General features: G+C 43.1%; 1 protein-coding gene across 1 annotated transcript in view; it reads left to right on the top strand.

The window, feature by feature from the left end:
- Positions 1 to 11,963, top strand: part of MBLAC2 (metallo-beta-lactamase domain containing 2) — a 13,426-nt gene extending 1,463 nt beyond the window's left edge. Inside the window, exon 2 of the mRNA XM_075932163.1 lies at positions 8,318 to 11,963. Within this exon, the coding sequence (XP_075788278.1) occupies positions 8,318 to 8,703 (386 nt within the window). The 3' untranslated portion in view covers positions 8,704 to 11,963. The remainder of the gene's footprint in view (positions 1 to 8,317) is intronic.
- The last annotated feature ends 8,283 nt before the right edge of the window (positions 11,964 to 20,246 follow it).

Genomic DNA, 20,246 nt, shown 5'->3' on the forward strand with positions numbered 1-20,246 from the left:
GGTGCCACAGGACCCCTCGTCGCTTTTGGTGGTAGTTTACATTAGGGATGTAACAGTGTAGTTAATGAACTGATAAGCAAAAGTTTATTGGTTAATGCTATGGACTAATGGACTACAAATCTCCGCCCTCACACACATGCACACACTGGGCCAGTAAATTTTTTAGCAGGCTGGTCTGCAGCCTGGCTTAGTACCGGCTTGCGCCAAGTCCAAGATCTACCCCTGCTGCGGCTCTGCATTTTAAGTGTATTAGGAGCCAAGCGGGCATGCAGCCCAGCTCAGTTTCAGCTCCCGCTAGATCTGGGAGCTCAGACCTCACCCTGGGCAGAGGCTGCTGCCACCCTGCGTTACTGCCTGTGTCTCAGAGGTAGCAGTGCAGGGCGATAGGTAAGTTGGCCTGCAAGGGGAGCTGGCGTCTAAACTGGCTCCCCTCATGAACCAGCTACCACCTGACACCCCACGCTACTGCTTTTGATTCTGATTATCAGAGATTATCTGATACTGAGATTCACTAAAGGAAGATATTTATCAACTGTATAAGGCAAAAATTATTCTTCCACATCTGTTACAATTCGGACTTTCCTGCAAGATATCTGGGGATTAGAGGGAGAAAGTGATAATGCTTTGCTCTAGCAATCCAGATAAAAACACACACTAAGTGTTTTTCCTCTCCCATGGGAAGCAGGCAAATCAGGAGCTGATAGCACTGCCAGGAATGGCATCACCTCCCTGTCTTGCATCTTCTGTTACAGGAAGTCTTTTTACTGCAGATGAATGGACTATGGATATAAAGAAGTTTGGAGAAGATGTGGTGATGCATTCTTCCATCATGTACAGCAGGGATGGTCAATAGATAGCTCCGGAGACAAAATTGGATTGTCAGATGCTTTAGAACAGGCATGTCAAACTCGAAGCCTACTGAGGGCCGCACAAACGAAAACGGATAGCTCTCAGGGCCACCAAAGAAAATGTACTTCTATCAGAAAGTCATAACTGTTTATTATAGATTAAGTTTTAGGTATATTTTATAATTTTTTTTCAGGTCTTGTTTTAATATAACACAATTTGTTGTGAAAAATTATTTGCCCATGTGAAATAACTTTTAATCTAATATATAAAGGAGAATGTTTGTATGTTTGTGCTCTAATAACTTGGACACTAAGAGCTACTGCAACCAAACTTTGCATAGGATAACCTTTCCTTCGGGAGAAGGTTTTAAGGTACTGTGGGAGGGTGTGACGGGGGCTCCACTTCCCCCCACACTAGCTCCGCTGGCGGCAATGCGCTCTCAGGCTGCTGCTGTTCTGGGCCTATGGCACTAGCACAGAGGCAGCATGCGGAGGACCGCCCTCATGGTGCAGGCGTGCCTCAGCTGGCGTGCAAACCGGCGGGCAAGTGGACCCAGGGACAGCAGGGATGTCGGCGTGGAAAAGGGCGCTGGTGGTTAAAACCAGTGCCGGGCCAGACATGGCGGGGGCGGAGAGAGAGAAGAGGGAGCAGGGTTGGCTCTTTTGCATGCTGCCATTTCCCCTTCCCTTCCCTGCCACCTCCCTAACTACCTGCCTGTGTCCCACCCGGAGAGCCCCCTGCTCCTTCCCACCCCTCACCCACCACTTCTTTAAATTTCATCTGTGCTCCACACAGATAGTGCCCCACTCCTCCTCTCCCTTCTCCCGCCACTTCCCTAACTGCCAGCCTGTGCCTCACATAGAGAGAGAATCTGATTTTCTTCCATCACATCTGTCCCAAGTACCACCCTATCTAATATGTAAAGGAGAATGTTTATGCGCTAATAACTTGGACACTATAAGAGCTACCGCAACCAAACTTTACATGGGATAACCTTTCATCCAGGAGAAGGTTTTAAGGTACTTTTGGACCCAATTGGGGTCCTGCCCTGCCCCCCACAGCACCTGTGGCCCTGGGCAGGAGCTGGGGCGCCCCTCCTACATGTAACCTCCCAGGACTTGCCCCCTCCTGCCCGCAAGGTTACATAACCGACCCTCTTTTTCCCCCCCTCCCACCCCTCTCCCGCCGGCATGCAGTGCCCCCACCCCCATGTGCACAATGGCTCAGGCACCTGCCCTGCCCCGCCCCCCGTGGCACCTGCAGCCTCAAATTTTGCACGGGGCGTCCCTCCTGCGTGTAACCTCCACTCCACCCGGGGTCACTCACCACCTGCCACCATCCTCCCATCCAGAAACCAAAACCAAAGCCTTTCTGCTCAGCTCATTGGGCTTATCTGAGCAGAAGAAATCCGTGTGCCTGCTGCATCGCAGGTAGGAGGGGCCATGTTAAACCCTCAACGTGTTACACTGCTGTAAAGTCAGCCGGCTGCTGTTCATACTGTGAGTGGGGCTCTTCTGGGTCTGGTTCCAGCCATTGGAGTTAGATGTGAGCTCTGAGCTTTTGCTTGCCAAGATTGGGCAGGTGGATCCCTGAGCCAACCTTGCAAAGAGAAATCTTCTTGCTACTGGGCGCATGACTGTGTACTGTTCTCCTGAGGGCTGGCTGCTCGGTCCTCTGGGGAGGAAAGTCCTGCTGCTCTCAGAGGGTCAGGTGTGGGCCAGGAGTCATCAGCCCTCAGCGTCTGTGATTCTGGGGGTCCCCTGGCTCAGGGTCCCTTCCTTTCCTAAATTTCGTTTCTCTCATTTCCCGAGCAATGCTGGATAAGTCCAGCTAGTTTAAATATAAATGTAAGGTACTTTTTAACTTTTATATGATACATAACTTGTTTTGTAGAAATAAAAATAAGTATAGACCGTGGTTAATCAAATAGAACAGGCTTCTGTGAAATTTTCAGATACTTTGTAAGTTTGAGATTTTGAATAAACATATAATATTCATGCAATTGCAAAAATTGACATTTGATATAAAATTGAATATACATTTTATGATTTTATTTGGGAATGAATAAAAAAATATTAACAAAATATCCCCCTCCTTTCCCCCAGAGCCAGGAACTCCCATACCCCCGTTCTAACTCAATCCCCCTCTACTCCACCAGAGTCCTCCCCTACTCTAATCCAATGCCTCCCCCCTTTCCCAGAGCCAGGCACTCCAAGGCTCCTACACCCCTCTCCCCAACCTGATACCTGGGTCCCGGAGCCATCGTGTCGCCACTGCCACACACTTCTTCCTCAGGTGCTGGGGAGGTGTGAGCACAGCGGCCATCTGTGAGCAGGCGCTTGATGCCTGTGCAGAGTGGCTGGCCAGCCATGAGTATGTGCTGGGTGCCATGTGCCAAGCAGCACAGTGGCCATGAGCAGTTGCTGGAGCGCAGAGCGGCCCGGACAGCAATGAGTATGTGCTGGGTACCATGCGTAAAGCAGCTGGCTGGCCGGCTGTGATCTACACTTGGCCACGTGCTCCGAGTGGCCAGTGGGCCGCATTTTATTCTTTTAGAAAAATGTAGTGGCAGGCCACAAAAAATTTAGATCAGGCCGCATGCGGCCGCCCGCCAGATGCCTGTTTGACATTCCTGCTTCAGAACAACCTTCAAAATATTTTTATTTGCTACTTACTTCAGTTATTAGTTTAGTATTTTCTCTGGAGACTGGACCTTGACTATTTGACCAATAAATTTTGGATCTTAACCAATTATTTGATATTGAGGAAGGAAAAAAACTAAGAAAACTGATAGAGAATGTGAAGTAAAACATAAGGTTTCAAATCTACTGTGTTGCTAGTTATGATTTTGGCAGTGAGCTACACACTGATGCTAGTTGGACTACAATTGTCATTCTGTAAGAAAATGGAATCTAACCACAAGAAAAGGAACTGCTAAATATCTGAAAACATGGGGGGGTTTTTGAGTTTCATAGTTCAGCCTACTGAGTAGTAGAGCTACTTATCATTTCTGCAAATAAAGTATTTAGTTACTGTGAAATGACGGGTCTTTCTTAATGCTAATAGCAAATGTAAAACAAAACAAATTGCCTAGTTTTGTAAAAATGTAGGAAGACTGGAGATCTAATTGGATTTAATTCCCAGGCAGTTCTTGAACAGAATAAAAGGAACTGTGCTATGCAATCTTATTGTATTTTAATTATGAAGGTTTCTGAGAGAGCTGGATATTATTTTTTTCCAGTTCCTCAAGTGATTGTAATCTGTTCTCATTTTAATGCTGTATAAAGTATATAAGAAATTATAACTTTTTATTTATGGTAAAATATTAACTAAAAAGGCCAGCCTGGAATAGTTGCAACAATAAAACACTTTAAAATTACTTGGTTCTTTCACTGAAGTAGGGCAGTGTGTTTTAATTGCTAAAACAAATATACATGCACCCCTGCCCAATGTAGCAATTTAGGTAATGTTTCTAAACTCTGCGAAGGAGGTATTTGTAGAGTTAAAATTGTATAAAAAGCAAGGCTGTGGGAATACTGAAACTTTGAGCTCTTCCTTATATGCCATTAACTACAGATTAGAAATGTTTAAGATGAGTATATGACCCTCCTACTAGTTTAGTTTAAGTGGCTAAACTAGTAGTCCCTGAATTTTTCATGTTGCAGCCCTCTCTACAGTAAGGATGTTAAGGACTAGTCGATTATTCGATAAGCAAATGTTTATCAGATAATCAAGTCGACTAGTCGATTCCTCCCCTCCCCTCGCTGTCTCTATCAGAGCAGTGGTCCCCAACCTTTAGAGGCTCCCGGGCGCCCGGGAGGTGGGGCCACTCACGCGCTGAGCGCCTGGGGGCGGGGCCGCACGTCCGGGGGCACGCCAGGGGACTGGGATGCCCTTGCACCTGGCGCCGGCGTGTGCCCTAGGGCCGGGGCTGGGGCTGCCCGAGCGCCTTGTGCCCGGGGCCGGTGCTGCCGCCCGAGCCACACGCCTGGGGCCGGCACCGGCGCCGCTCGAACACTGCGCGCCTGAGCACCCTCATGTGCCCCGGGGCTGGAGCCACCCGAGTGCCGCGCACCCAGCGCCGGTGCGTGTCGTGCGCCTAGGGCCGGCGCCTCCCATGTGCCGGGGGCAGGGCCGGTCCAGGTTGTCGGTGGGTGCCATGGCGCCCGTGGGCACCGCGTTGGGGACCACTGAGATAGTGTCTCCTCTTTGTTGCCTCTATTTCAAAATGGCAGTGCTGCCACTTTGAAATGTTGAGCAGAGCTGTGTGGCATTTCAAAGCGGCAGAGCCGCATGGAGCCCGGGGGTCAATGGGGGACTCTGAGTCCCCCGCTGACCCCAGGCTCTGCAGGTGCTTCCGTTTTGAAAAGCACAACAGCTCCCCTGGGGACTTTTGTGCATTTCAAAGGAGGAATATGCCTATCGACTAGTTAAATTACCATTTTAACATCCTTAATGTGGAGGTGATGTAACACATCTTCACAGTGGTGCACATAACAAAATTCATGTGGAGGGAATGGGACCAAGGAGTTCTGAGTGTGGGAGGGGGCTCAGGCCTAAGGGTGGGGGTGCATGAGTAAGTAAGAGTGCTTTGGCTGGAGTGTGGGCTCTAGGGAAGGAATGGAGTTGAAGGGGTTAGGATGCAGGGGGTGGGGCTCCATGTTTGGGCAGGAGCTCAGGACTGGGGGTTGGGGTGCAGGAGGGGTACAGGCTGAGCTGTAGGTGTGAGCTTTGGGGTGAGGCCAGGGATGAGGGGTTTGGGATGCAGGAGGTGGCTCTGTGTTGGTGGATGCTCAGGGCAGGGCAGGGGTTGGGGCTTAGGATTACCAGGGCAGCAGTGCTAAAGCAGACTGCCTGGTGTCTGCTTGTCATGGGGCACTGAGCTGTGCTGCAGAAGTGGCTAGAAGATATCGTGGTGGTTGGTCATGATGCTCTACAGTTCACTGCATATGTTGTTCCCACCAGCAGGGCAGAGGCAGAAGAATACAGAGTTCTGTGGTCCCCCACCTAGTAGCCAGAGCTGTCTTATTTATGGTTTCTGCACTGGGGCCAGTGTCAAGGGGCCCTCCTCTTCTCCACCAGCCCTGACAGCTTCAAGGCTTGGGGAAAGTATCTCTCCGCTGCAGTCCTGAGCCTCTGTGTACTCCTGCAGTTTAGTGGGAATTTAGTCTTGATTACAGGCACATACCTGTAGCTTCATTTCTGCTGTGCTAGCTGGTTACCAGAGCCATTATTTAATTTTATTTGACTCCTATCTAGGTTCATTTGTATTTCGTGTGTCTTACTTTACATGCATTTTCCAATTGTTTTGCATTTTGTCAACTAAAGAGTCTTCTTTATTAAGTTTGTTTGAGAGAACTAAAATATCTTTGAATATTTGCCCTGTCATATTGAATCTCCTCCGTGAAAGGATAAATTGGAGATTGGGGCATTAACTTTGCCTCAAGTTGGAGAAGTTCCTCCCTCCAGCTGACCAGCATTGGGGATGGGTGAAAGAAGGCCTGGCTAAAGAGGGGAAGGATTGGGGATTCATTCATTCTTCAGAACCACTGGAAAAGGTACAGGTCCAACCTCTCTAGTCTGGCATTCTCTGGTCCAGCATGATTTTAGTTAGTTGAATGCTCACTTATGGATATAGCCAAGTTTCTCACAGTTCCATAAAGCTTATTTACAGCCACTGGTCCTGACTGTCAGTGTTCTGTGCTGTTATTTAGCTCTAATTTATCCCTAAATGTCTAAGAGTCCAGTCAGCAGTAGAAGTGTTGGTAATACTGCTAGACCAGTGGTCTCCAAACTTTTTACACACGAGACCACTTTTTAAATGTCAGGATAAGCTAGGATCTACCCCATCCCTTCCCTGAGGCCCTACCCCTTCCTTGAGGCCCTGCCCACTCCATTCCTCCTCCCATTCCCCTGTCCCATCATTTGATGTCCGGTGCCCAGCCCTTACTCACATTTACTGGGTTGACAGAGGAGGTGTGGGCTCTGGGGCAGGAATGAGGGATTTGGATGTTGGAAAGGATGAGAGATGCAAGCTCTGGGAGGGAATTTGGGTGCAGGAGGGAGAAAAGAAGGGGATACTGCCTTGGGGAGGGGGCTCAAGGCTGGAGAGTGATGGGGTCATGTGTGGGGGAGGGGAAGAGGGGGGGTGCTGAGCAAACCTCAGGCCACAGAAAAAAACCCTGAATGCTTGTGGAAATTGGCAACCTTTTCAAACCAAAGAGTCCAACTAATGAATGCTGGCACATCCTTCTTATATTAAATTAGCTTAACCATTGTCAGTTTGAAGGTCCTGTATCATGATTACTATCCTTTAGGCTGTGGAAGGTACTGGAATTTTCTTTAGAATCAGTTAATATCACTCTTTTTAATCAGCAGTTTATAGGGAGGTATTTGAAATAAGTCATATCAGTCCCTTTTCTTGTAGTTAAACCTGTAACACTTTAACTAGATTTATTAAAAATTAATAGAACGTCAACTTTCAAATGCTGAATTAGCTGAATGGTCTGTTTTGTTCAACATCTTCAACCTGAACTTCTTTTGAAACTTTCAATGCAATGGCTATTTTATTCCCTCACCAAAAGTTATGGTGATAGTGGAAAATTCTTAATCTGTTTTGAATTAAGTATGTTAATGTGATTATCTAGCTAATCGCATAGTCGATACAATAAGTCGATAAGCACTGCTGTGCAGAGCCGCAGCGGAGGTAGCTCCAGGAACAGGCTCTGGAGCTACCCGTGCTGCTGCTCTGCATTTTAAATGTAGTAAGAGCCCGGCTCCCCACTGGGACTCCTGCAGACAGCAGCTGCTTCCCAGCAGCGTCCCCTATCTCCTGCCCTACTGCCTCTGATGGATGGGGGGAGGGAGGAGTAGGTGGCACCTTGAGATGGTGGTGGGGGGAACTGGCTCCCCCCGGCCCTCCTTGCTGCTTCTCATATAGGCAGCAAGGAGGGGTGCCGCAGAGAGCATGGAGAGAGCCAGGACTACTTGAGTCCCTGCTTACCCTATGCTCCCTGTACCATTTCTGCTTTGGCCGTGTACAAGAGCCCCAAAAGGCTCTTGTACATTTCAAAAGGCTCTTGTACATTTCAAAAGCAGAGGCACCGGTGCCAGTGGGGACTAGCGCTGTCTGAGACGGTGCTGGGGAGGACCTGGTAGGCTGAATCCAGAGTGATAATTAAATAACACATTTTGATAAGAGCACAAAAATCATTGGTATTAAAAATGCAGGAGAACCAAAGTTGGGAAATAAGAGTTTTTTGAATGTATGTTTCTTTCTGCCCACATTTCTTAATTTTTAAACAGGTAATCTGAACTATGAAGTTTTATTCCACATTTTCTTTACAATGTTTTGTCTTTTTAAAGCATATATAATTTGTTTCCTGCTCAGGCATCTGAATACATGTTGATTTTTTTCTTAAAATGAATAATAAATACATATTTTTCCTTAATATATTTAAATCTGTAGGGGACGTGATCAACCTTGGTGACCGACAGCTGACTGTAATGCATATGCCTGGTCATTCAAGAGGAAGTATTTGCTTACATGACAGAGATCAGAAGATATTGTTCAGCGGAGATGTTGTTTATGATGGATCGATGATTGATTGGCTTCCCTACAGTAAGATAAGTGACTATGTCACAACTTGTGAGCGTCTTATAGAATTAGTGGACAGAGGTCTTGTGGAGAAAGTGCTCCCAGGGCATTTTAACACCTTTGGAGCTGAAAGGCTGTATCGTTTAGCTTCCAACTACATTTCAAATGCTGGAGTTTGTCACAAAGTTTCCACCTGTGCCATGAGGTCCATTGCAAGTTTAGCTCTTCGTGTGACAAATTCTAGAGTCACATCTTAATGTCAATTCATTTTGTTAATAACTATTACAAAACCCAATGGCTGATGACTTAGTATTGATAGAAAGCAAACAAATGATGTGTGTTCTTAAAGAAAAGGCAGACTGATAATGAATGAGCCAAGAAGATTCTTATTTTGCTTACTATCTTACAAAATAAAAATAAGCTCCAGCTATGCGAATGTATCCATCTATTGTTTTGGTTTTTTAAGGCATGTTTGCACATGGATTATGAATGCTACTGGACTGCAATTTGGAATGTTTTATTTTTATATGATTCTGATGGATACATGTGATATGCCAAAACGAAAACTTTGACATTCATGCCTGAAACGTAACTTTTTGTTACATGGTATTATATTTAAGGCTCAATTTGTGTTTAAAGTGTATTTTTAATGGCTGAAATGTAATTTAGCTGTTAGTGCTCTAACTGTAACATTCCAATGTCCTATTATTATAGGCACTGAATTCAGTATCCAGTACATTTAGTTTATTACTTTTAAAATGAATGTAACTTGAACTGTTTATTATTTGTTTATGAAGTGCTTCAGTACAAATTGATTTCTGGAAAAGTGCATTGCATTTGAGTATCTGTTGTTCCAAAACCAGATAAAATGCATATGTGAAAATTGCTTAGATATACTATCACTTCATTAAAAACTGAAGTGTGTGATATTTTAAATGAGTGAGTTTACATGTGAATAATTTAACAATTTAAATATAATATATATACTATTTTAAACGGACACTGTCTATTTTTATATATATTTTACCTTCCTACCATGTTTGATAAAGTATTTATTTTTTTCTCAATTTCGCAAATTTCTTTTATCCACTATTTTTAAGTGGAGTTGAAAAATTAACCTGCTTCTCTGTTTGCAGTTTACTTTATATGAAGAGATGGTTTTATGGAACCATAACACATTATATTTTGGGCTTCACTCATGAAAATATCTATGGCCTTTCTGACCTAAAATACATGTTGGGAGAAAGAATTACTATTTCCATTGCAAACCACAAATTTAATAAGCACTATTAGCCGAAAATTATGGAAGTAAAGGTCTTATGTAAATCATCTCTCCTCCCATGGCTTTTTACTTCAAAAGCAGCACAGCAGATAGGGTTTAATGAAGGCAAAACACATTTATTTAGAAATGTTTACTGTGTATGATAGTTGCTTCTAAACTAACTGTCAGAAATGAAGCTATTTAACCCAGTCACTACTTTTCTTCAATACTAGAAAAAAAAGAGGTAAAAAGTGGGCCTGAAAAAGATATTACTCAGTAAAGGCCACAAAATAAACTTCAGATCATGGCCTCTTCTCTTTTCAGCTGGTGGCTGCTTTTGTCCTCATGTTCATTGTGGTCTAAATATTATTTTGAAAAGTTGGCAGTTGAACTGTTGTGGGAGACAGAAAATTCAAAATGTCTGAAGAAGCATATTGTAGTTACCAAAGAAGCTTGGGTATACATTGAATTGTCTGGGTGGCTTGTACCAGCTGTTGAAAAAGGAGGCTTGTGGACTCCTTGATTCAATAATAGCCAAGAAGGCATGTTTTATACTTCTGTGTTTAAAAAAAAAAAAAAAAAGTGTTCCAGCATCAATTATTTCCTGTTATAGAGTCCTTAAATTCTGACCTCAAGGGGTATTTTGCAAGCATTAGAGGGCATCTATAGCAGGAATAGGCAATCATTTTTGTAGGGGGCCACTTCACGAATTTTAGTAGGTGGTCATGGACTGGGCCGCCTGGAAGGGGTGAGGCCTCAGGAAGAAGGGGCAGGCCTCAGGCAGAAAGGGGCAGTTCCCTCTAATTACCGTGCGCCCTTGGCAGGGGGAAGAGACTGAACGTGCTCCCCCACCCCCAGGCCAATCTGTTCAAAATGGCTGGTGTCTGTCTGTAGGCACTGTGCACTAGGGCTGTTAAAGACTAGTCAACTATCTGATAAATAAATGCTTATCGGATAGTCAGCTATTCAATTTCCCTCTCCCCTTGCTGCCTCTGATAGAGGCAGCAAAGGGTGGAAAGAGGGGGTACTTGAAAGTGACAGCTCCGCACAACTGATCCCGGGCTCAGGGGCAGCCCCTCACAGCTGAGCTGGGGATCAGCTGTGCAGGGCTACCCCTTTGAATGTTGCCTCAGCATTTCAAAGGGGTAGCCACACAGCTGATCCCAGGTTCCATGGAAAGGCCACGCCAGACCCCAGGATCAGCTGGAGAGTCTGCAGCTGACCCTGGCTGCATGTGGCATTTCGAAGCAGCAGCGCAGCATGGAGCTCGGGGTCAGTGGGGGACTTTGAGTCCTTCGCTGACCCCGGGCTCCATGCTGTGCTGCTGCTTTGAAATGCACAAGAGCCTCCACTGGGGACTCTTGTGTATTTCAAAGCTGACACCCGCATGCAGCCCAGCATTAGTGGGACTTCCCCTGGCCCCAGGCTACAGGAGGAGTTCCACATTCCTCCTTTGAAATGTACAAGAGCCCCACCGGGGGCTCTTGTATGTTTCAAAGGTGGAATGAGGAAATGCCTATCCACTAGTCAAGTAGTCAATTGACTGCTAGTTAACATCCTTACTCTGCACCCCTGTCGGGGGAAGGAGCCACCAGCCGCTTTGAACAGCAAATGACTTTGCACACTCCCCAGCCCCCCAGGCTTTGATTAATCTGAGGGCAGAGCAGGCCACAGGCCAGATCAAATAACTTGTCGGGCCAGATCTTGTCCACCCCTGATCTATAGGTATCTATAATTGTCAGATTTTTTCTTCCACTAAGTTAAAGGACATTTTTCCTAAATCAGTAGTGGACCCAGAAAAAAGTCTGGGCATGACAATCGATAGTATATTGGTGCTGTTGCAGTACTAAATCATAGTTTTGTGGGTCTTAAAGTAGCACCTGTTTTCATTTATAATAACTTGCTAGGCATATAATATCCTGAATATAAAATGTCTGAGAGGGGGAAGCCTTCAGGTAATGGGTTTTTTTTGGGGGGGGTGTGTCAGATTTTGAGCTTAAGAGTTTGACAGTGTCCCTTTAACATTGATTAAATGTTTGAAATCTGTTAAGTATTTGGGGCATTTAGAATATTATTTGTAAAAAGTCTGTCAAGTTTATTTTCAGTATCTTGGAGATTTTTACAGAACTTAAAACTTGATCTGTCTTTTATCAAAACTTTACTGTTGCTGGTTGTGACCATTTTCAAGAAAAGCTTACTGCTTGTCATGGATACCTGTACTCATAATAAAAGTATTATAATAGTGTCTAGTTATAATTTTCTTCTGTCTTGAATAATAGAAATATAGGGCTGTAAGGGATTGCAAGAGGTCACCAAGTTCAGCCCACCAACTGAAGCAGGACCAAGTATATCTAAGATGTTTGTTTATCCTGTTCTTAGAATCCTATAATGACAGAAATGCCACAACAGCCATTAATGCCTGGTCCAGTACTTAACTATCCTTATTGTTAGGAATTTCCCCAGTCTCTAAATCTAAACGTCTTTTCATACTGATTAAGCCAATTTTTTTCCCTATCTTCAGTGGAAAAGGCTGTCCATTTTACAATAGCCCTTAATCTGTATGAAGACTGTTATCTTTTTCTCTCTCAAACACATACACTTTTAATCTTCCCTCAGAAAACATGTTTTCTAAATGATCATGCTTGGTGTGCTTCTCTGGACTCTCTCCAATTTGTCTATCTTTTGTAAATTCAGTCCTCTAAAACAGATCACAGTACTCCAGCTGAGTCACTGCCAGTGCAGAATAGAGTAGAATAACTAGCTCCTGGGTCTTCACTTATTTTACTATATATTATTGAAAAACAGAAAAAATAAAATCTTTGTTCAATGCAAGAGGTTTTAAAAATGTAATTTTTATAATCACATTTCTCTCCTAATGTAAACTGCATTGTAAATTTCATTATGTTGGACAGATGCTGTAAGAGGTGACTGGATCCTATATTTCAATAATGTATCTGTACAGAAAAGAGCATCTTAAATGTCTCCAACAAAATCCATACAGATGTACACTGTATTACATAATTCCCTTCCATTATTAGAAAAAGACAGCTGGTAGGAAGCATCCCCACAAATAGGAAGTACAACTTTGCACAAACAAAAGGATGGTAGATTTGGAGTATTAATGGAAATTAAAGTATTAATTATGGATTTAGATTTAAAGAGAAAGTAATATTTTCAAGAGACAGTAACCATAGAACATTATGCATCAGTTTCAGCCCATGAATGCATAACTTCCTGTTCTAATTCTTAGAATTAAATGAATAAATGACAATAACTATTGTGGCTAATGCTGACCAACTCTAAAGGTTAAAGTTTAACAAAATTCAGCATCTCTTTAGCAAGTAACAAATACAGCTGCTTTAATGGAAACTAACAAAGAAGGAACCATGACTGCATACAACCAAAATCAAATTAGAGGGCAAACTGCATCTGGTAATTTGGTTATAGAAGACGACAAACCTTGTTCCAGGCAATTGATAACTGAACTTCTGATGTGCTGTGATTATACAGTAAAAATAATGCTCCATTTCTCCCCTCCTCCTAAAAAAAATTATAATATACCTGTCTTCCATGCCATATTAGTGCAAATTTAAACCATTTTCAAAAACAGTTTATATTCACTGTGTGGAGGTGGGAACTTGAAAGAGGCAATGGACAGAAATAAGAGTAACTGGGGAAATGACTGACTTATTAGTTTAAAAAACTAAAAAAAAAATCCAAAAAAGGCATGAATTAATTTTTAAACATTTAGAAAGGACTACAGTTACATATTGATAAATATATAAAATTATAAAGGTAACACTTCTAATGGTTTATAATGAAACTTCAATTTTATAAGTTGAAGATTAAATAACATACAGAGAATTCCACATCAATAAATTTATATTAAATGGTCAGTTCATATTTTATGTAAATCAGTTAATATAGCCTTAAAGAAAATACAACCACACTATAGTATTCCTGTAGGAAGATAAGCAAGGAATAGCAGTTATGAAATACAATTGTCAGTCATTGTTCATAAGCTATAAGTGTATTGTAAACACAGGTAAACATTTATTCACTCATTAAGATTAACCAGTCATTTCATAACAAGTGACTATAGATGTGGCAGATGACACGCCATCTGGTGGTTTAGCTGCATATGTACAGTTTAGACTCCTGCCATCCTCTTTTTTTTTTTAAGGAATTTTTTTCCAGTGTTGTCATTTTGGTAACTGGCAGAACAACAGTATATTTTTAAAAGAAGCTGAAAAAAGGAGTAGATATCTCAGTGTATCAAAACATGGAAATAAGTATATATGCAACTAGCAATTTCAAGATTGGGCTAAGTAGCTGGAGAATGCTTCTCTGTTCTCAAACTATATTATCACTCAGGTCTTCAAGAGCATTTTCAGTGATTTGTTCTGAAAATCATTATGGTTCCTCAAGCTGTTCTTTCATGGGCCAACAACACGCAGGGGCTACTCCAGTAGTTTAGAGGTTAGGTTCCATTCTAAATGTAAAGCTACGGCTACACCTGCCTTTTTTTTTTTCAGAAGAGGATATGAAAATTGCGCTTGCAGTTGCATATTTTCTTCCGATTCTTTTTGCAGAAGAGGTTTTCCAGATAAAGGCCCTGTGTAGGCAGGGCCATTTGTCAGAAAAAACCCTCTTTCACAAGATCCCTTATTCCTCAAAAATCGAGGTTTACAGGATCTTGCGAAAGAGGGGGCTTTTTATGGGCAAAACCTCTTCTCCAAAAAGAATCGGAAGATGATATGCAAGTAGGAGCGTGATTTGCATATACTCTTCTACAGAAAAAGGCAGTATTGCTGTAGCCTTAGTGCATGAATAAGAGGGGAAAATATTAAACAAGCTAAAGCGATGTAAGAAAAGGAGGAAAATATTGGAGGGGAATGGAAGGAGCACAGAAAGGGCTACATCAGTGGTCTCCAACCTTTTTAAGCACAAGATTGCTTTTTGAATTTGAGTCAATCCAGGATCTACCTGAAACCCAGATACCCTTGCCCTACCCCACCCCTTTTCTAAAGCCCCAGCTTGTTCACTCTGTAGATGGAGTGCAAGGGAGAGGGACACCCTGACATCTAAGCCAAAGGAGGGCAAAGCAAAATGAGAAACAATATGACAAAGACCACAACCTGTAAATGAAAAAGGGCTGGGAGCAGAATTTACCTACCAAAAGGGAGGCAGGCCATCCCTACTCAATAGTAACAGAGAATCTCTAAGGGGTTTTCAAACTGTGATCCGCAGAGCATTCAGATGGCCAAAACCTGGTTAGTGGTACACAAGAAAATGAAGGACTATCCACCTGATTAGTAGCTCACAGGCATGGGCTCCCTAAGTCCCTGGAGAAGATACATATGTAAGATCAAGTGGTGGCCTTCAGGGCAGGGGATAGGGGTTAAGTGGGAGGAGACAAGGAGAGGTGGTGGAAATAGGAGGTAGGTAGGGGCAATGGGGAGAGTAAAGGAGATGGGGAGGACGTTCAAGGCTGTGGCAGCTATTTATAGAACAAATGTTTATTAAGAGAGTTTTACATAGTGCTTTTATCTAAAATACTTCACACTGGTTAGCTAATGGTACAAACAACATCTAGAACAATCATTTAGTGGTCTGTTGAGACAGCAATTTTCAAGTGGTCCATGAGAGAGAGAAAAAAAAAGTTTGAGAACCAATGCTTTAGGAGCACAGCCTGTGGTGAGTATGTGATGTGGGGACAGGAAAAGAGATCCACCAAGCACATCACATGTAGCAGAGGCAGGGAACCTTTTTTGGGTGTGGGGCCACTGACAGAAAAATCAGGGGCCACCCACTAGTGAGAAGCAAAAATAATAAAATAAAATGAAACAAAACCCTTACTGACATGGTCCCTTCCTGAAGAGGAGAAAGACATTCCCCTTGCACAGAAGAGTCTAGGAGGGTCCTGGCACAGACTTCATTCTCTACTGATCTGGGCTAGATTAAGACTGGTGCCTTAGAGATGAAAGGCTCTAACATATTACAACGTTAAGGCATCTAGCCTTTTCACAACTGAATACTTACAAAGAGGTCCTCACTGTAGCCAACCTCAAAAGGTTAAAAATCATCACCTGGACTAAAAAAATGATGAATAAAGATTTTGGATTTCTGAACTCCAGCCCATTCTTAATTCATGTGACAATATAATAGTGAGGAAGACCTCATTTTGGTACCCACAGTCAGAGCTTTTTCTAGAGGACCCAACTAAAATTAAGGTTCCAGATGCTTGGCACTCTTCAGCCACATAAGAAACTGACTTGATTTACAGGGGGAGTTTAAACAAGATAAAATTAATATGATTTGGGGAAAAATGTGTACACAGGATGCAATTCATTATAGCACACTATCACAAATTCTTGACTCATTTGAAGTTTACTAACTTTGCAGCAAATCACATGAATTCAGTCTATTGTTCGTGTGTAGGCAATGGTGCTACAAACTGCATTGGCAATTTTCCAATGCTTATCCTACCCAGATGACCCATCTGTTTACTTGTGTGCCCTCTCCTGTTCTGGTATCAAGTTGACCAGATGTTCTGTCTCCTTATAAGCTGGAGCACAGCAGATTTTGTCTGTTTGCTCCTGTAGTCAATCTTATTATAATAGCGGTGATAATATTCCAAAAGTCCTACAATCTGCCTTGAGCAAATTGGACCTGTTCAAATCTTGGACCTGTTCTGAGACCCTAAACAAGATTGAATAATTAGATCCTATGCAGTACACCTTGGCATGTATATCTATTTTAATTTTTGCAATTTAATATTTAATTTTTTTATTTAATATTTTTAATTATGTTAGTGTTATGCTAGCTTCTTTTCCAGTTGCCAAATGGCCACATCCATTCTAGGTGGACGAGTGCTAGAAGATTAGTTCCAGTTTCCTGCCTTGTTCCCGCTATCAGCCCATGCTGCTATTTGTCCCTCCATCACTCATGGTCCTTTTCCAAATGGTAGAGACTCAGAAGCCAGATACTTAGCCGATCTCATGATGAAGCCCTAACTACTTAAGATTTTCAGAATATCAGTGACATGCACTTAAAAGCAAGGGTACATGAAGTGAGGTGCCTGCTGATTGCATGCAACACTGATTGTGAGAGTTGTGTGCTCCTTCTGCATCCAATCAAAATGCTACTATGGTTTAATCAGCATACCCTACAAAATCTAAGTACGTAAATGCTGTTAGCAAAACTGCCTTATCCCAGGAGATCATCTTAATTATGACAAATTTGCTGCCCACTGAGATGGAGGGCTACACATGCGGTCCACTCACTAGCCTAATCCTTCCCCCCTCCCCCTCCTGCAGTACTGGATTCAAATAATGAAAACATTATTTTGAGAAAAACGTAGGCTATGTCTACATTGCGCATTCTTGGCTGCACCTCATTTGCGTACCTAATGAGACACTATTTTTGCACAAGGGGCTTTTGTGCAAGAAGCAGCAGTCTACACTGCTCCTTCTTGCGCTAAAAAACCCTCTTGAGCAGGAGCCGTTCTGCCGCTTATTTTCAGGAAGAACGGCTCCTGCGCAAGACGGGTTTTTTTGTGCAAGAAGGAGCAGTGTAGACAGCTCCTTCTTGCGCAAAAGAAAATGGCAGCTCATTTGCATATCTTCTTGCGCAACAATGCGCAGTGTAGACATAGCCATAATGTTTACTAAGGCAGCAGTCAGAGAAAAAGAAGTCTGGTTAGTGTTCTCACTTTACACGAGACAGGCATTGGCATTACATACTTTTCTAACAAAGCAAAGAGAGAAATCATGATGAAATGTTCATGGACATTGTAACACAGACCGCACCCAAAAAACTGAAAAATGCAGATAGAGACAGCGTTTGAGGACAGAGAAACAATGTGACAAAAATCTTTCCTGGGAGATTATGGCACTGGAAAAGGACAACATAACAGTTGCCACAAAAAGCACTGCCATTACCAAAGACAATATGGGGAAAAAATAATATGCAGAGGCAACTCCCGGAGGCAATAAAAAGACAAAGTGCCCTAGTACTTCACATACTGGTAATTCAATACTATTGCAAACCAACACCCAGTCATGTTATCCAATTCCTGGACAATACAAGCTACTGAGAACAACTCTTCCCTGCCGTACCTGCTCCCAAAGGCAATTACCCTCAGACTCCAGCTCAGGACACAGAACAGTGACATATGGAACTCCAGGTTCTGATGGCCTTACAAACAAGAAAAGACAGAGCCAAGACATACTCCCCAGAATACACTGCTCCACAGCAAAGCAAAAAAGCATTGGATAACCTCTGAGAACACCATGTCCTCAGTTCTCACCAAAAACTGCCACTATGTGTACACAGTAATTTCCATTGTCAGAAGGCATATAATTTTGTACACTATGCATTACGTGACACACAGCAAAAAGTTGCTAATTAACCCCTTATGCAGACAAGCTCCCAGCCCCTGCCCTGAATATCTTAGGGTATGTCTACACCACCACCCTACTTCGAACTAGGGTGGTTAATGTAGTCATTCGAAGTTGCAAATGAAGCCCGGGATTTAAATATCCCGGGCTTCATTTGCAACTTGCCGGGCGCCGCCATTTTTAAATCCCCGTTAGTGCGGACTCCGTGCCCGCTGCTACACGCGGCACTGAGTAGGTAGTTCGAATTAGGCTTTCTAATTCGAACTACCGTTACACCTCGTTCCACGAGCAATAATGGTAGTTCGAATTAGAAAGCCTAATTCGAACTACCTACTCCGTGCCGCGTGTAGCCGCGGGCAAGGAGTCCGCACTAACGGGGATTTAAAAATGGCGGCACCCGGCAAGATGCAAATGAAGCCCGGGATATTTAAATCCCGGGCTTCATTTGCAACTTCAAATGACTACATTAATCACCCTAGTTCGAACTAGGGTGGTAGTGTAGACATACCCTTACTACCATTCTTTGCCCGAGAGTGTAATAGCTAAGCTGAGTCAGTTCCTCAAATACAAAAAATGAGTTTAAAATTATGAGAGATTTTCAGATAATTTTGGGATTTTTTTTCTCATTTTTTAGTCTTACCGATACACTTTAGTCATATTTTCAAGGTTTTTCTCAGGTATAAATGATTCTGTCAAGTCACCTGACACAAGGAACTAGGACTTACACCAAAGACTCACAATAAAATTTGAAGAACAGGCAACATGGTAAATGATACAGAAGATCATCACTGGAACTCCCCAAACTCATCTAATCTAGGGACTACCAAGCATCTTTTAAATAGGAGCAACTTTTAATTGCTTCTGAGCTGGGCAAGATTCAAGCTGGGAACCTGCAGGCAAAAGGTTCATTAGCAATACCCAGAGGCATCCTATTAGTGCTAATGTTTCACCTCTGAGAACTGAGTCTTGTTTGAAGTTTTGAATTAAGTTCTGAGCTTTTTTGGAACTTACACAAGAATCATCTTTGGGACTCTGGCAAACTCTCCCACCTATTGCTCTCTCACAAACTTTCTAAATCTCCAACATTCTATCCATCAGAGGGCAGCTCCCATTAACCAAAGATAATTGCAACAAAAAAAAATCTAAATTCACCTCTAAATACTGTTATAAACTGAGTAAAACCTTGTCATAGGTTGAGTTATTAAAACCCCATTGAGATAAATAGGTGTGAATTTATTTTTCAATTAATACCACTATAATGGAAGAAGCCCCCCACGAAACAGAAGGTATATGTGAACTCGTTCAAGGCTTTTGGCTGAATGCTGTTTTGGGCAGCGATGTAAGTAAGAAGAGAGATCAGACAGACACAGAAAACAGACAAAAAGAGAGGGAAGGAGAAGCAAGAAAGACAAGCAGGATCATGTGGTACAGTGTGACTGGAAAAAGCTAGAGCACGCTTTTGGGTCTGATTTGACTAAAGAGACTTGGAGACTGTACAGTATTCTTGATTCTACCTACAGAATCACAGGACTTTGTATGTTCCCTGTTAATAAACAAGATTCCTTCAACTTTTATTCCTAACTGGAATATCATCAGGGCCCTTTCTGCTGACCAGGTGAAAAGGGACAACAATCGCATGTTTTGTAATATCAAATAATCCCGATAATTATTTAATGATTATCATACTAACTTGTATAAATGTATGCATAGTTTTCACCTAGAGATGTTAGCGTATACCTATTTACCGATAATTCTGGGCTCACTGCTTAATCCTCCTGATGGTTACATGCACCTTCCCAACTTCCTCCGTATTAGAAGCAGGAAGAGGTGGGTGCCAGCTCCACAGTAGCCACTCCCCCTACCGGGGGAAGGGAGAAAGCAAGTGGGAGCCAGTACATGGAGGAGCCAATTTTTAAGTTGGCTTTCCATGTGTGCCAGCTCTTGCAGAGCTGCTTCCCACCCAGGCAGCAGCACTGCAGGGGGGGAAGGGCAGCTGGCTTTTAAGTTGGCTCCCTCCCAAGCACCAGCTTCCATCTACCCCCCCCACCCCCTCGCCAGTGCTGCCTCTGTGGGAGGCAACAGGGGATGGCAGGTGGCTCCATTGGAGCTGACTGCCCACCTGCCGCAGCACTGCTGC

The sequence above is a fragment of the Pelodiscus sinensis genome, chromosome 6 (assembly GCF_049634645.1).
Source record: "Pelodiscus sinensis isolate JC-2024 chromosome 6, ASM4963464v1, whole genome shotgun sequence".
Classification (NCBI taxonomy): domain Eukaryota; kingdom Metazoa; phylum Chordata; order Testudines; family Trionychidae; genus Pelodiscus; species Pelodiscus sinensis.